Genomic DNA, 18,420 nt, shown 5'->3' with positions numbered 1-18,420 from the left:
TAGTATTGTAATAAGTTATCTCTCCCTGAGGGTGGATTAGTAATCCAAGATAACTGATTCTAAGATAAAGTATGTAAAATAACAAAAATACCCCCTTAAACTCTCTTTTATACACCATGTTTTATATTCATGCATATTAACATAATTTTTAACAACATTTATAGTAACATTCACAACCTTAAATCATTATTTTTATGATAATATATTTTTCTATTAAAAACTATATTTTATAAATACAATTTCTATTTATTAATATATTATAAGTTAAATTTATTTGTCTAATTCTTATGTTTATTTATATTTTGATTTCTCTTAAAACATTCACTTCACTACTAAATTGCATATTTTTGATTAAATAACTTATTGCTCACTTAAACATTATATTTTATATATCAATTAAAATGTAGATAATTTTAATAATAAAATTTATTTTACTTTAATAAACTTAAAATGGAAGTTTTATTTTTAAGCTAAATAAGATGGAAGTTTTATTTTTAGGTTAAATAAGATGAAAATTTTATTTTAAAGTTAAATAAGATGGAAATTTTATTTAAAGCTAAATAAGATGGAAATTTTATTTTGAAGTTAAATAAGATAAAATTTTAATTTTAAAAAACACACGGTACAATCATGAAAATACATACATAGAAATATTTAAGTTAAATAAGATGAAAATTTCGTTTTAAGAGTGAATAATTAAAGCTTGCAAAGAAAATACAAAAAAAAATAAGGTGGAGGGTATTTTTGTAACACAAACAACTTATTCTTAGAAATTATGCAATGAATATAATTTTGAAAACGACAAACCAAACAAGCAACAAAAACTATTATCAGCATAACTTATCCTAACATAACCAATCTCATCATAACTTATATCCAAACCAAACGACCTCATGTAGCTACAAGAAAAAGTAATATTGTAGGGGTGATGGTAAAAAAAAAAATTAAAATTGCTACAAAATATATACTTATAGGTTATAGCTAATGATTTTACTTTATTGCCACATCAAATATAATTTTTAGCATTTCTTTTTTATGTAGCCTCAATATATTTTGTTGTGGCAAAACACTTGATTTGCTTGCTATGAAAATTCAAACTTTGTGGCTATTTTATATTTTTGTCTCGTGGCAATAATATTGATACTTAGCTATGAGTTAGAAAATTTATTGCTATGAGTTAGAAGTATTTGCTACAAACATTTTTTATGCGTGGCTAAGAATCCATTCATTTTGCCACGTAATATATAAATTATACTAGCTAAATTTTCCTTTGTAATTTGTTAAAAAAAAAGTGAAAATGTATATCTAAATTTTAGATAATCTATATATTGATTTAGCCATAACTACAGAATATTCATGGTCACAAATGAAGAATATTGTCGTAAGTATTATTAATCACAAGAATTCCAATTATAAGGCTAAAATTATAAAAAAAAAAATTGTATTCCAAAATAGATTTCAAGTTACACATAATTACATATTTCAATTTCAGAATATTTACAATACATAATTCTTCTACCATAACTATTACAATAAGAGTATCTTGCTTGAGATCCTAAGCGGCATCTCTTCTCTTTTTTCTCGTGACATTGTCTTCAAGCTGCTCTAATAATTCTACAATTTTACCTGCAAACTTTTGATAAAGTAAATCAATAGTATCAAAAGGCAAAAACAATTGTAAAAGTGAAAAATATTTGTCAAGTATCTTATAGTCCAATATATATGAAAAGAAATTATAAGAAAATAATTAAAATATTTTGCAATAAAGTTTAAGAAAGCTTCATGGAGATTTGGCATCATTGATACATAAGTTATACTCTTTTCCCCCTTTACAATAAATCTATTAAGTCTATTACAGAATGTATCCAAGATCAAAATTAGCTTTCTAGATTTCACTTTACTTTTCTAATGCAGTACTTCTATATGACTACAATAACTTACAAAAATCGTATTAATTAAATTAAATATCTTTTTTCTGGAATTTAAAGTTGAGACGAAGGAAGAAGACTCCTTTCTTCATGGAATGGTTTTTGGATATGTTTTGAGAGTTTAGGGTTTTTGATTTTCCAATCCTGTTTGTGTGTTATTTTACTCTCTAATTTCTATAATAGGAAAAAAGGATTGTAATTTAGGTAAAAGAAAATTAGAGGGAAAAAATTTAGAGGAATTTTTTCAATTAATTTCCTTTTCAATTTGTGAATACATATTTCTCTTCTAAAATTATAAAAAGGGGCTTTCGTTATAATTTTCTATATGTAAGATGTAGATTTATCATATTTACTCATTTTATTTTTTAACTTATTAAATTATTGAACATTATTTAAAGTTAATACATATTAGATTTAAAATAATGGTATAGATGAATTCCTATATTAAACTATATTCAATTATTAATCCTTTGTTCAACGAATTATAATTATATTTATAATAATTATTAATTAATTTAAATTAATATTATATCACAAAGGTATCGTCCTGATGTATTCAGTTCGAGTAAAATAATAATTCTCAAAATATTTGCTCAAGATAAATTTGAGTGAGATTTGGTGAACTTTTATTTTTTTTTTAGATATAATTAATTAATCAAAAGTAATTACATGTAATAACCTATTTATATAAATTATAATTGAAACTTACAAGTAAGATCATGTAAAATCGAAATTGAGTTAAATGATCATGAACACCTCTAATTACACTAGTCGGTAAATATTTTATTCCAAGAGATCACATGTGAGTGAAATAACAATTTTTAGAACACTTAATTAGGATGAAGCGAGAGTGAGATTTATTGAAGTTTTGTTTAAATTTGACATAATTAGTTAATCAAAGTTAATATAATCACATATTTATTTAAGTTATACTTGAAACTTACAAGTAAGAGCATGTAAAATTGAATTGAATCGAATAATATGATTAACACAACTAATTGCGATGAACATTCTTGAGAAAAGTAACAATTCAAGGGGTAATTGATTAATTAAGATGGAGCTTTAGGAAGACTTAGTGAACTACTTTTGTTTAAGTATGAATGTATGATAAGTTAGTTAATCAAAATTGTTCAAACGATTAACGCCTCTAACTACACTAGTTTGATAAATGCATTATTCTCATGGAATAAGTTTGAGTCAATCGAACGATTAATACCTGTAATTATATTTAGATGCAATAAAGGTATTTTTTGACATGGCTAAAGATTAGTATTACTACAATGTAACAAATTTCACTTTGGGGTAAACAATAATTATAAGCTACGAAATTTTAAAACAATAATATATTTATGGTTATATCATTTCGTCATGACGATAAATAATAGCTCTTCAACCAATTATTGCCACTACTTCTTAGCACTCAACGAAAAAAATATTTATTTAGTTATAATATTTCATTTTAAATAACATTTTGTGGCTACTTAGTTAATATTTCTACAAAAAGTTTCAACACGTGACAAAAAATAATATTTAGCGATGAAATTTTATCCCAACAAGAAATCTACGGCTATATCACTAACTAGGGCTGTACAGGGTAAACCGATAAACCGTACCAAACCGACAAATCGAACCAAACCGGAAAAAAAACCCGACTAGTGGTTTGGTTTGACTTGGTTTGGTGTTTGGAAAAAAAAACCCGACCATTATAGGGTTGGTTTGGTTTTAACTAAAAAAAGTCAAACCGAACCCAAACCGACCCGATTATAGATATACTACTTTTAAATTATATTATACATAAAAATATTTATTAAAATGTAATTTATAAATAACTTTTTAAAAAAAATCATAATTTTTATTTTCTTTCTTACATTTAGATTTGGACTTGAGAAGCACATCTAAATAATATACAAAAAAAGCTCATCTTATAAAGTTATATTATAAAGTTAAAACTTCAAACAGTGTTGTGCCTCTATCTTATATGTTGATATTTTGTACTAGAACTCTTTTTAAGAAGCACTGCTCTGTGCTTTTTATTAGATATTATGAAAACCCCGAGAAATCCGAAAAAACACAAAAAACTCGAAAAAAACTGAAAAACCCGAAAAAAATTGATATCGAAAAACCCGACTTTTATTGGTTTGGTTTGGTTTATATATTTAATAACCCAATACAAATGGTTTGGTTTGGTTTGTAAAAAATCCGAACCAACCCGGTCCATGTACACCCCTATCACTAACTATTGCCACATTTTTTTTATAACTTGAAGCAAAAATATTTATTTAGCTAGAATAATTTATTTTAAATAATTTATTGTGGCTAAAAAGTTACTATTGCTACAATAAATTTTAACTCCTGGCAAAAATTAATAATCAGCTATGAAATTTATTATGGCAAAATATTTGTGGCTATATCATTTAACTATATATTGCCACAATTTTTTATAACTTGAAGCAAAAGTATTTATTCAGCTACATCATTTTGTTTCAAATAATTTGTTGTGGCTAAAGGTTACTATTGCTACAGTACCTTTTATCACGTGGCAAAAATTTATGACCAACGACAAAATTTTATTGTACCAATAAAGTTGTAGCTATTTTAGATAGATATTGCCACGGTTTTAGTAATTATAACAAACATGGGGAATTAGCTTTATCAATTTAATTTTGTAGCTAAGGAAATTTACGAATTTGTAGATAGCTATAAAATTTGAATTTTTGTAGCTATTACTAAATAATAGCCACAATTTTTAAATTTATAGTTTAATTTTTCTAGCTAAAAATACGTTGTGTTGTAGTGTGAAAAAATAATTATCTTTTTCTTATATGTTAAAAATAAAAAGTAAAAGTGAAAACTATTTTTGAAATATAAGACAAATAAAAGTAAAGAGGGGGGTAAAAACTAGAAAAATTTGGCCAAAATCATCCCTTAATTATAACTAAAACTTAATATACATCCTTCAACTAACATATTGAACTAAAATCATCCTTAATGTATTCAAAACTCAGCAACTTTCGTCCTTGTGAAACTTCTGTTAAAAAACATTAACAGACCCTATTCATGTGCAAGTCACATGAGTATAACACCCCAAATATCAAGTCCCTCAAATCAACCACAGGCCATTTTTCCTGTTCTGCTAAAAAATTAAAGCTATTCCAAGTTAGCTTTTGTATGTGTCAATTTTGTTGGGTGTATATGAACAATTAAAAAAAAAAAAGAATATGTCGTTCGCGAAAAGAATATGTCACCAATCCTCTAACTTAGCGTTAACTCCATTACGAGTCTCATCGATCAAGACTATGTCGTTCGCGAAAAGCATACACCATGGAACCTCACCTTGAATTTATCGCGTCAATCCATCCATCACCAAAGCAAATAAAAATGGACTAAGAGTTAATCCTTGATGCAACCCCATCACAACTGAGAAGTGCTCTGAGTCGCCTCCGACTGTCCTTACCCTGGTTTTGGCACCTTCATACATGTCCTTGATCACCCTAATATATGTCATAGGTACACCTTTAGCCTCCAAACATCTCTATAGTATCTCTCATGACACTTTATCGTAGGCCTTTTCTAGGTCGATAAATACCATATGCAAGTCTCTCTTCCTCTCCCTATATTGCTCCACCAGTATAATAAATTGAGTTTATAATAGAAAGAAAAAAAATGTTCTTTTTTGATTTGTCAAAATTGACAAATAAAAAAGAAAATTAAATTAGAAAATATTCGACAAGTAAATAAAAATGGAGGGAGTATTTTTTATCTTTTTCAAATACCACAAAAAATATATAAAAAAAGAACTTAAGAATCAAAAACACTATCCTTTCTCTTCTTTTGCGTGCGGCCCGTGATGTTTTGATCCTTTCCGCTGAAGAACAAATATTCCAAATCGATCAGAATTTAAGACATCCAAATACCCTCGAAAAGAGAAATGGTAACTTGCAAAACCGAAAAAAGTGCACGTGTTTTTTTGTTGAAAATTAAAGGTAAAAAATAATTGATCCTCTCAATCATCAAATCAAATTACAATAAAACCTCTATAAATGCATATGTTTGGAATCAGAAAAAAATATTTATTTATCGAGATTATTAGTTTATCGATAAATGCATAAAATATTTATTTATTGATAAATAAATATTTATTATTTTAGAGAATATTTTGCAGTATGTGTCATAAGAAAAAATAATATTTGAATTAAGAATTTCAAAAGTTTAAATCTAGAAAATTAAAAAGTGTACTTTTTGCATATTTATTATTTAAATGTAGGAAAGCTAAACGAATTTAGTGAAGTTTAATATTTCTAATTGCATTCATGTATATAGAATATGAAGAGATTTTATGTTAACTATAAAAGGAAAAAGCTAGATGTTTAAAAAACATAATTCAAGTATAATGCTTTCTCATTATTTGACTGATTAAATATATATAATTTTTTGATGTATTTTAGTAATTATTACTTTATATTTTTTCTGGGCCTTTAATACTTTATTTTTAATTATTATCTAATACATTTAGCGAGAATATTACTTTAATATAACTGGCCCAAATCGGGATGGGAGAAAAATATTTATTTAGCGAGATTATTACTTTATCGAATATTACTTTATCGAGGTTTTACTATATCTGTTCGAACTTCCTACATTTTTTTTTGTTCAACTATCTACTTTATTTTTCTTTTAAAAAGTTTTCTTTCTTTTACGTGAAAATTTACTTTTTATAAAACAGTACTGCTTTTTTAAAAAAATTAATTTAAAACCTACAAATTTTTATTTTTTTTGGTTTCTCATCCGGTGTTCTCAGTCCGTAGAGCCCCGATAAAATTCAAATCGCGCACTGCAGGGCCCATTCGGCGGTGGCGCTCCCAACAAGATTTTTTTCATTTCCAAGGCTCAAATCCGAGACCTCTAATTAAGGATGAAACAGTTCCACCACTGCATCACAATACATATGGATCCTACAAATACAATTAAAAAAACAGCCCGATACACTAAAACTCTCACTATACCCGGAGTCCGGGAAAGAGCCTAACAACAAACAAGTGTCCACAAATTCAATTATTGTTAGTAAATGAGGTCCTCCAAATTTGGGGCCCAAGGCAGCATCCTTTTTTCTAAAGCTTAACAGCCGGCCATGTAAGAAAAGAGGAGACATGGCCGTCTGTGAAGAGTGAACCGCGTCAGAAATATATTTAAATTATTTTTTTATTAAATTTCACACTTAAACTATCAGTAATAAATTTAAGAAATAAACCTCAAGTAATATATGATAATGAGTGTATTATACTCTTTTTTTAAAAAAAGAAAAAAAAATTGTTAGATAAAAAACAATTCCTTTGTAGTAAAAAGTTAAAAATTAAAATGAAGAACAAATTAAATTAACTTATAAAAGAAGAAAATGATGAAGAATGTTGATAGAGTTTTAAACATATTTACTCATTACATTTTTCAAAGACATTAACTCGGTGTTAATAAATTGAGGGTAGAATAGAAAGAAAAAAATTATTCTTTCTTAATTTGTCAAAATTAACAAGTAAAAAGAAAAATCAAATTAGAAAATATCTGACAAGTAAATAAGAACGGTGAGAATATCATCTTTAACGACAATACCAACACTCAATATAAATATGGCTAAAAATTTTAACAACTTTGAATATAATGATATTAATTCAATTGAATTATTGTGACCAAATGTCTCTTTTCACTGTAAGTGATAAAAAATGAATGGAAAGGGATAAAGTAAATTTGTGTTGAGTGATCTATATAAGTGAGCAAGCCCGTTACTGCTAATATTCACAATTTCTAAAAGGAAAAGGAAAAAAAACATAGCAATATGAAGCAGACAGAGGAATCCAAATTGTCCAAGCCACATGCAGTATGCATTCCATTTCCAGCACAAGGCCATATTAACCCTATGCTCAAACTAGCCAAACTCCTCCATATACGAGGCTTTAATATCACCTTCGTTAACACGGATTTCAATCACCGGCGATTGCTCAAATCGCGGGGTCCCAATTCCCTCGATGGCCTACCTTCCTTTCGTTTCGAGTCCATTCCTGATGGACTCCCTCCCTCTAACGAGGATGCCACACAAGACGTTACGTCTTTGTGTGAGGCATGTAAGAAGTCGTGTTTGGTTCCTTTTAGAGAACTCGTCACGAGACTAAATGATAATTCCAATTTCCCTTCTATTACTTGCATAGTTTCTGATACTGCTATGAGCTTCACTCAGCAAGTTTGCGAGGAATTGGGTGTTCCCAATGTTGGCTTTTGGACTGCTAGTGGTTGTTCTTTGTGGGCTTTCACACAATATCCTAAACTTGTGGAGCAAGGTTATGCTCCGCTAAAAAGTACTATCTCTGTTTTCTTTTACTTGTTAAAAATTTTCTAATTTGATTTTTCTTTTTACTTTATCAAATTTGATGAATCAAAAAAGTACAATGTTTTTTTTACCTATTATACCCTCAATTTATTGAGAGAATCAATATCTTTGGTATCAAAATATTTTGAAATTTGAATTATGGCTTTAGTGATTAATAAGGATAAAATGGTAAACTCACCATATCAATAATTGGTTTCTTAATAACTGTGTCAAGTCAAAAATTGACAAGTAAAAGAAAACGGAGGGAGTATGAAAATAACATGTCTTATTTACTATTAGGTTACTAATTTCAAGTTTTATGGACAATTAGGTATAGCCAGGATTTGACGCTTTAGAGAGCTCTGACTTCTAAATTAATAGTTTGTACATATTAAAAAAAGAATTTTTTAAAGACAAATACAATATTTGGATCAGGGTTACTAGATTCAGTTGAAACCGTACCTTTAGCTCCACCTATGTGTATAGATCTTTTTGAAGTTACCTTAACAGGTTGAAAAGTTCGTTGAGTGTTAGTTTATAGATATTAAAATTTTAAATTTTAGTACTTGGTAACATCCCTTGTTTATAACCATTTCGAAATTAATTCCAATTTCTTTTTACTGGTTGAATTTCAGATGAAAGTTATTTAGACACGATAATAGATTGGATACCGGGCATGGAAGGCATCCGTCTAAAACACTTGCCAAGCTTCATCAGAGCCAGAGTGGATGAACCAAGCTATATTATGATGAAATATGTAATGGAAGAAATCGTGGACAAAATTCCCAAATTCTCTGCACTAATTTTGAACACATTCGACATGCTAGAGAATGACGTTTTGCAACAAATGGCAACGAAGTTCCCTGTAGTTAATTATCCTATTGGACCCTTACATCGCCTTATGTTGAATAATACAACTCAAGACGAAGACTTGAAATCAATCGGTTCAAATCTGTGGAAAGAAGATACTCACTGTCTCGAATGGCTGGACACAAAGCAACCAAATTCTGTTGTTTATGTGAATTTCGGAAGTATTACAGTGCTGAGCATTGAGCAGGTAATTGAATTTGCGTGGGGACTTGCTAATAGCAAGATGAATTTCTTGTGGATCGTCAGATCCGATTTAGTCATGGGTGATTCAGCCATGTTACCACATGAATTTCTCGCGGAGACTAAGGAAAGAGGTTTATTAGTTGGTTGGTCTCCTCAAGAACAAGTTTTAAGTCATCCATCAATCGGAGGATTCTTAACTCACTGTGGATGGAATTCGATTTTCGAAAGCATATCATTTGGTGTGCCAATGTTGTGTTGGCCTTTCTTTGCGGATCAACAAACAAATTGTTGGTTTAATCGTAACCGTTGGGGTGTCGGAATGGAAATTGATAGCAATGTGAAGAGGGATGTAATTGAGGAACTTGTGAGAGAGCTGATGATTGGAGAAAAGGGTAAAGAGATGAAACAAAATGCATTGAAGTGGAAAAAATTAGCCGAAAAAGCTATCAATTCTTCAAATGGATCATCTTCTATGAATTTTGAGAAGTTGGTTAGCCATGTACTATTAGGAAACGCTCTTTCACTTTAAATTTCTTACATTAGATTGAAATGCTGAAGGTCCAAGTCCAATAGTTCGAATCTGACAACAGGTTCAAAGATTTAAGTTTTGTGAATGTCATGTTTCTCCAGGATTGTACTTTGTAATTGCAATATTTAGTGAAAATAAACTTTTCCATTCCAGCTAAAAAAAGCACTATTATTTCAAATGAAAATGATTTCTTATGACCACCTACAAATTACATAATTTTTTTTTTGATATTTTCAGATTTTTTATGTATAAAAATAAAAATCTCTGATAAAAAAACATAAAGCAAATAATAAAAACAATTTTTTTAAAGGCTACGTAAACTAAATTCTCAGTCCATGTCATTATCTTATGAAGATTTTTTCAAGCACATGTCACATGCCTATTTGGATGGCAGGTGGAGCAACATAGATTGAGGCCTAACCCGTAAATACTCCAATTGATTCGACCACGCTTAAGTTTATTTTGCTAGAAACTGTTAAATTTGACAAGGTTTTAGATGAATTAATTTAAATATATGGTAGAAAGATAATTTTTTATTGATACAAAAAGTCAAGATAGTAACTTTATAGGTGAAAGTTTGGTAGATCATAATTTGATTTCACAAGTTAAACCTTGATATTTTGACACATAGTGATGTCATCCAAAAGAAGAATTCATTTCTATAAATAGGTAATTTTTGATTTATTTGAAATACACATTTTACCCGTCTTCTCATTTTTTAAGACATTTGATAATCTTTCTCTCTTGTAGTATTTTATTTGTATTTTTTAGAGTGAAATAAATATTGGTTGGTTGTGTCCGAGGATTAGGCAAAAGTATTTTTATTATTGTCTCATTTACTATTTATTAGCTTTCTTTAGATATAGTAATTGTGATTACATCACTCTCTATATATTCGGTTTCCACAACAGAAATACAAATTCAACATTTCATTTTTAAAATGGAAAACGATCAAAAAAATTTCATAATGTATTATAAACGACTTAAAATATATTTTTTCCTTTTATTGGATCAAATTTGCACCTCTCCCCCTCAACGAAATGACTCAAAAATGCGCTCCTTCCGCTCCTTCCGCTTGTTGATTCAAATTTACCCGTGACGTTATTTTCACATCTGATTTCCCCTCAATTAAAATGCTGAGGCGTTGAAATTCTTCTTAAATTCCACCCAATTACCAATTCTGGAAATGAAGCTATTTATTTTCATTGAATGTGATGGCAACAATACCAATTAACTCCAAACAAACTTAATGCTCTGATGTTGGCCTCAAGCTAAAAAAAGTATTTCCTGTTATCTTTCAATTATATCATCTATATAAAGTAGCAACCATCCCTTAGTCTACCAATTTGTTTGCGTGGTGGATTATATATCATCTATATAAAGTAGCAACCATCCCTTAGTCTACCAATTTGTTTGCGTGGTGGATTATCTATTAGTTCATTTTTTCGGTGTTTAGGCACCTCAGCATGTGCTTGTAAAATCTTCATAAATGATTTACAAAAATAACCTTGAAGTTGGGTGGTCTTGGATTTTTGATACCCGCTTGTAGAGCTGTCAAAATGGGCTAACTCAATCCAATTCAATCCAACCCTAAAGGGCTAGAGACTTAAATGAGTTAGGACGAGTTGACCCTTTTAAATGAAGAAAAAATTACACGAGATGATAAATATTACTAGTTTATTATTTCATATGGGTATAGTTTTATTTTATTACCATTAGTGGGTATATTTTGCTGAGATTTGCAATAATTCGTGGGTATATCGCTACATAATTCGTAGTTTTTGTACATCGTTTGTATAATTCGCTATACAATTCACAGTTTTTGTATAGCGTTTGTATAATTCGCTATACAATTCACAGTTTTTGTATAACGTTTATATATTTTGTTATATAATTCGTGTACACCATTTGTATAATTCGCTATACAATTCGCAGTGTTTGTATATTTCAGTATACAATTCGCACACAACGTTTGTATAATCGCTCACATCATTTGTATAATCACGCATATCATTTGTATAATCGCGGACATCAGTCACTTTAAAGGAAAGGAATTTTGTATATTTTTTTACTTAAAATTCCGTTTATACAAATTTAAATGGACCATAGCAAACATAAAATTGTCATTGTGAGTAATTAGGGATACTATTCATATGAAATTATTGTGCTTAAAAGGTTTGTCATGTATGGATTTTTTTCTTAAATAAAAGGCCTATAAAATAGCAGCCAAATCCAGCCCTAAGTGGGCTACGGGTTGGAACGGGTTATCCCTTCAATCAAAAGATGGACAACATTGACCTATTAAAAAGACTATCAAACATTGATGAACACAACACAAATACGTCAAAAATTCACATGTCCATGAGCTACACATACTTTAGTGAAATATTTACAAAACAACAAAATAGGCAAAATACAACAGTCAACATTCATAGAATTCATCATAACAACTAGGGGTGTTCATGGTTCGGTTATTGATTAAAACCATAACCAAACCAATTTAATCGGTTTTTAAATGTCTAAAACCATAACCAAACCAAGTAAAATAATAACCACCGGTTTGGTTATTGTCGGTTTGATTCGGTTATTCGGTTTATGACTAGTCAGGACAATTCAAATATTCTCTCTCTACATTCTTCAAATTTCTTATTAATCTCTTTTTTCCTCACGACCCACAAGGGCGAACGTTGCTGCATATTGAGGGAAAAACATGTTGATGGCAAATCAGGTGGACCAAACTTGCAACGTAGTTTAGATTTAAAAGAACAAATCAAACAGAGGTTCCAAAATACAAACAACTTTGTCAATTAAAATGAAAAAATTACATATTTTCAACTAAACTAACTAGAGAATCCATAATATAATTAAAAGTTGGGCTTGAATTGTTGAACTTGGACATACGCTGCTTAGTGCTTACGACTTATTAGAATTTAGAGTTGGGCTTGGATTGTTGGACGTGGACCTTAAAAATAAGTAGATCAAAATTAAATTAATAATTAAAAGGTATAAAATATCTTTAATTATTTATGAAAAGCTAATATTATACATATAAATAATTATAAATTTTATGTATATAATTATCGGTTTGATTCGGTTATTTTTTACTATAACCATAACCAAACCAAATATTATCGATTTTTCAAATTTAAAACCAAACCAAACCAAATGTCGGTTTTTTTTATTCGATTTAGTTAAATTTTCGATTTGGTTTTGGTTTTAACCAAAACTGTGAACACCCCTAATAACAACATACATTACATGATCATTATTTTTATAAACTAGACAAGAAAGGAGAAATAAAAAATTATGCATCAACACAAAAGTAAAAGAGGTCAAAGATTCATAGTTATAATAACTTCAATTGCTTAGTTGCTGAAGATTTGACAAAATAAAACAATACTTAAAATATATATAATAAATATTTTTAAAATTCATGTCCCACGGGCTGGCGAACCAATGAGGCTGGGTTAGAAAGCCTCATTCCTAAATGGGGTAAAATTTTTTAGCTCAATCCCACTTAATTCAAGAATTGAGTTGGACCAATTTCACGGATCAAACCCATTTTGATAGCTCTACCCGCTTGCTTCATGGATAAAACTTTAGACTTTTTGAACATAATGAAGATTTATCCATGAGACAAGGAAGAGTCAAAGTCTCAACACCAACCACATTCAAGATCATTGGATTGTAATTACAAAATGGTCTATATGAAGGGAGCAAGCTTGATCAAAGTCTTGAACAACCAATAGTTACATTTCTTAAAGGGAAAAGGGTCAAATTTGCCCCTGAACTTGTCGAAAATGTCTAGATATATCCTCCATTTGTAGTTTAGCTCACTCATGCCCTCACCATCTACATTTGGGCGCATATATACCCGTTTCAGCGTTATTTGCTTTGTTGAAAAATTTTCTTTTTTTTTCATATTACACATGGAATTATCAAATCCCCATTTAATTGACACATGACATTTATATTAACTAATAAATTCAGCCAATTGAATATATAAAAAACCAACCCATGCCCTTCTCCGACCCATAAATACCTTTTAAACCCATTTTCATCAAAAGCCCTAAATGGGGTCTTTTCTTCTCCACCATTTTTCTTCTGTGCCGCTGGGTTTCTGAGAAGAAGAAGAAGCTTGAAGAAAGAGTGTTCACAGTTATGCAAGCTAGATAGTGATTGATTCTGTTAAGGTAAGCTTTATCTATTTGATTTTCTTACATTTTTCAGTTAGATTAGGGTTATATGATTAAAGTCGACCTAATGAGGCATGTGTGGGTATTTGATTGTGTCTACCAAAATCACATGAAATCTATTATTTTATGTTAAAGGATGTACTTTTTATGCCTTTCTAGGCTTTGTTTTGTTTGTCTTTTGGTGGTCTCGAGATGATGTTTTTAAATACTTTATTACATTTTTGTAGCTTTTGATGTGTTTGGTTTGATGTGGTCCTCTAATTTTGTTTTGAATTTACTTTTTCTTTCATGTATTTTTGAAGGATGATGAAGTTGATATTGTGTAGCATGTGTGGGTATTTGATTGTGTCCTCCAAGGTCACATAAAATCTATTGTTTAATGTTAAAGGATGTGCTTTTTTATGTCTTTGTAGGCTTTTTTTGTTTGCTTTTAGTGGTCTCGAGATGATGTTTTCCTTTACTTTATTATATTTTTGTAGCTTTTAATGTGTTTGGTTTAATGTGGCCCCTCTGATTTTATTTTGAATTTTACTGTTTCTTTCATGCATTTTTGAAGGATGATTGATGAAGTTGATAATGTGTTCAACTATGGGGGTAGTTGGTTCATTTCACTTGAGTTGGCATACACTAAGAAATTGGTGCACTTTTGACATAGTTTTGACCCTGAATTATTGAGTCATAAAGATATATGTAATGAGTTTACTTCCAAGCTAGGGCTTTCTCAGATTAAACAATTGATAGCCACTGGTCCCTCTAGTAAGTATTATATAGTAGATGGGTGTAACATCCCCTAAAAACGTTGTATATGATGTTTCAATTTTTGCCTAAATATGATACAGCCTCTGTATTTTGGTCATAACTTTTCATAGGAATATCCAAATTGAGTGATTCAAATTTCTGAGTAACCACAATATCATTACCTACAACTTTTATGAAGACCATATTTTAAGATTTAGAGGTTAAGTAGGTCAAATAAATTAATCTTTGTAAGGTAGGATGCTGTGACGGAAATGAGTGTTTATAGAAGAAAAATCATATCTCACTGTAGGTTTATCCAAATTGGTTGATTCTTGAACGATATGAAACTAGACTTCCATATCTACAATTCTTATGAAGACACCAAATCCTAATAAGGAATTTATCTTATTCAAACGTAGCTCCCAAAACGAGTATTCTGTCAAAGATAACTCATTTCACCTACCATAGAAAGATCTAGATACATTTGACATCACTCATGACATAAATTGTCCTCCATTTAACATCATCCATGACATCAATATATTCCACTAAATTTTCAGATTTTTATTTATAATTATTTTATTTATTGTTAGGTCCTCTTTCCCACCTATAAATATTCACCTTATTTCCTCATTTTATTCATCAAGCTTTCTCAAGCAAATCTTCTCTCTATACACTTCTTTACACATTCTCAAATATAGTTTTAGTTCTTAGTAGTGAAGAAATACTATTCCGGTAATTCATATATTCCGGGTAGTACACAAAACGTTCCATCAAGGAGAAAAGCTAGGACTCAAGAGTGGTCATTAAGTCTTCCGGTACCAACTAAAGCTTCGGTTTCCAGGTATATAAGGCTTCAATGAGAGTATTCCTTCCACTCTCATGTCTAAATTATTTTGATTATATGATAAATTATATTTATTTATTTTAAGCTTTACTCTTAAGTTATGTAGATGTTTATCCATGAGTTCTTCCATCTATATAGTCCAAAAACTATTTCAATTTAAGTCTCTTGATTTTAAGTAATATTTTATTATGGTAAATTCTTATTTTTACTTAATAATATGAATCATGGTTAAACTAATGATTATTGCTCTATTTTGATGCAACATAATTTCATATTTATGAATTGATGGTTTACAAGTAATTCCTCTATTTATCTATTTAAAGACTCTTGAAATTCATGGTGGATTGTTTAAAGCATGATTTTTAATTAATGGATTTCAAAGTATTTATGTATATTTATTTACATACATATTTGCAAGTTGAAGTGATTTGAACCCACCTAGTTTTACTATGTTTTTAATAAAGTTTGACTTGAAAGCTTTGACTCCAAATAAATGTTTATGAAAGCAATATCTATGATCAAAAAGGGAGTCTTATGAAATGAAAGAATGATGAAATGATATGAATGATGGATTCTTTATGCAATAAGTACAATTCTTGCATATTTGAATTATCAAATGTTTTAATGAGCTATTCTACCGAATATGATGTTTGAATTTTCAAGTTATATGCTATGAATATTTTGAAGTATTAAACTATTCCGTGGGATTGACTTAGCACCGAATGAGGCATTGAGGTGGGATTCGGTAAGGGAATCCTAGTAGCAACCCCTTGTCTCATTAACTATGTGCCAACATAGGAGCCCTTGTAGGCTTAGGCTAATGGATACATAAATAGCCCTTAAAGTTAAAGTTAAAGAAACGAATGAAGTTGACGGAGTTCTACCCGGCAAGTAGTCTCCCCGGCCAACGTAGGGGGTTATGTTGGATTCCATGTAATAGCTCGCATGGTCTTAAATGTCGGTTATGGTTAATTTCCCACAAAATGAATGTTTTAAAGGATATATATATATGATTTATTATGCATACATTAAATTATGTTCCATATTACATAAATGTTTTAATGTTTTCTCAATGTTCATGCATCCTTACATACTTAGTACATTCAAAGTACTAACGCATACTCTTTTGCCTACATGATATCACCATGTAGGGATCAGTGCTCCTCCTCATTCTCCTCCACGTGGCTAGTTGATATTCCATTGAAGACTACTTTTGGTGAGTTCCCATGTTCCGGGAACAATACTCCTTTATCTTTCTAGTTTATGATATGTTAAGATATTTTACTATCGAATTTCTTCTATTATGATTGAGGGTGAGCTAGGGACTTGTCTTAGCCCCGTTAAATCTAATAGTTAGAGGTATTGTTGGACATATGTAAGTTGAAGATTTATTATGATTTCCGCTTGTTTATTTATCATCATTACCTATGAAAGGCTAAAAGAATGCTAAGAGGCTTGTTTGAGGTACTTTCGGGTTCCTCATTCGCCATGTCACGTCTAGGCCCTAGGCTTGGGTCGTGACAAACTTGGTATCAGAGCCCGAGGTTTTGAATGATCCTTGGAAGTCCAACATACCGCGTCGAATAGGTTCTTGTTCATGGTTGTGAAGCGCGCCACAATTATGAATATGAGACTATGAGACGTTTAGGAAAATTTTCACTTCTTTCAAATTCATGTCGTGCCTTAGAGTGTCCTAAGCTTTCCTTTAACTAATGACCCATTTTGTGTTCTCTAGATAATGACTCGTGGAAGACCACCTCGAAGAGCAAGGGTTGATGATGAGGACCAAACTCCTCCGATTCCTAATGCCCAACATCATGAGGACGGGGTAACCCATGCCGAGTTTCGCAGTGTTATTACTTTGTTAGCCCAAGTCGTAGCTAACCAAGGGAATCTAGGTGTTCCTCCTCCCCAAATGCAAAATGCAGCCTCTAGGATTCGGGATTTCCAAAGGATGAATCCACCCGAGTTCGATAGTTCTAAACTAGATGAGGACCCTATGGAGTTCATTAATGAGGTGTACTGGATTGTGGCTATCCTGGGCGTGCCACCAAATGAGAAGGCTGAGCTAGTGGCCTATCAACTCAAAGGTGTGGCTCGAGTGTGGTACGAATAATGGATTGTTGAGAGGGATGAACAAATAGGGTCGATAGGATGGGAAGAGTTCAAAGGTGCCTTCCTAGACCGCTTCTTCCCATTGGAGCTAAGGGAGGCCAAAATCCAAGAGTTTATCAACCTCCGTCAAGGAAGTATGAGCGTGAGGGAGTATGCTCTCAAATTCACTAAGTTGTCAAAGTATGCTCCCTTCATGGTCTCCGAGCCAAGAGCTAGAATGAGCAAGTTTATTTCCGGTGTCTCAAGCTTGGTGTCCAAGGAGTGCAAAACGGCCATGTTGATCAAGGAGATGGACATCTCTCGGTTAATGACTTACGCAGAACAAATTGAAGAAGAGAAGCTTAGAGAGAGATCAAGGGGGTTCAAAAAGGCTAGAGTGGATGGTGGAGGGTTTAACCCTCAAAGGTCCGATCATGGAAACATGGCAAAGGCCAAGGTGGGCAAAGATTTGTGGGACAAGGTTCCTCCAATACTCCTCCTCCAAAGTTCAACAAGGACAAGAGTGGTAAACCAATGATTCCAAGAGAGAATGTTGCTACTCAAACTTTCCCCACTTGCAAGAAGTGTGGAAGGACTCACAAAGGGGAATGCTTAGCCGGCTCCAATGCATGCTTTAAGTGTGGCAAGCTGGGCCACCATGCTAAGGATTGTAGAGATGG

General features: G+C 30.8%; 2 protein-coding genes across 3 annotated transcripts in view; one reads left to right on the top strand and one right to left on the bottom strand.

Moving 5' to 3' along the window:
- Window positions 1–18,420, bottom strand: part of LOC129902555 (7-deoxyloganetin glucosyltransferase-like) — a 44,081-nt gene that overhangs the window by 15,335 nt on the left and 10,326 nt on the right. The gene's annotated exons all lie outside the window — the stretch shown is intronic.
- LOC129902554 (7-deoxyloganetin glucosyltransferase-like) lies at window positions 7,661–10,023 on the top strand. 2 transcript variants are annotated; one of them, XM_055977860.1, is made up of 2 exons: window positions 7,661–8,254; window positions 8,919–10,023. In XM_055977860.1, the coding sequence occupies exons 1-2, from the start codon at window positions 7,756–7,758 to the stop codon at window positions 9,863–9,865; spliced, it is 1,446 nt and encodes a 481-aa protein (XP_055833835.1). In that variant the 5' UTR covers window positions 7,661–7,755; the 3' UTR covers window positions 9,866–10,023. The 2 variants fall into 2 exon arrangements, with proteins under 2 accessions (XP_055833835.1, XP_055833834.1); XM_055977859.1 differs by having other exon boundaries at window positions 7,662–8,272.

This window comes from Solanum dulcamara, chromosome 9 (assembly GCF_947179165.1).
Source record: "Solanum dulcamara chromosome 9, daSolDulc1.2, whole genome shotgun sequence".
Classification (NCBI taxonomy): Eukaryota; Viridiplantae; Streptophyta; class Magnoliopsida; order Solanales; family Solanaceae; genus Solanum; species Solanum dulcamara.
The sequence above is the reverse complement of the archived record's forward strand: the minus strand, read 5'-3'. Positions and strand labels throughout refer to the sequence as shown.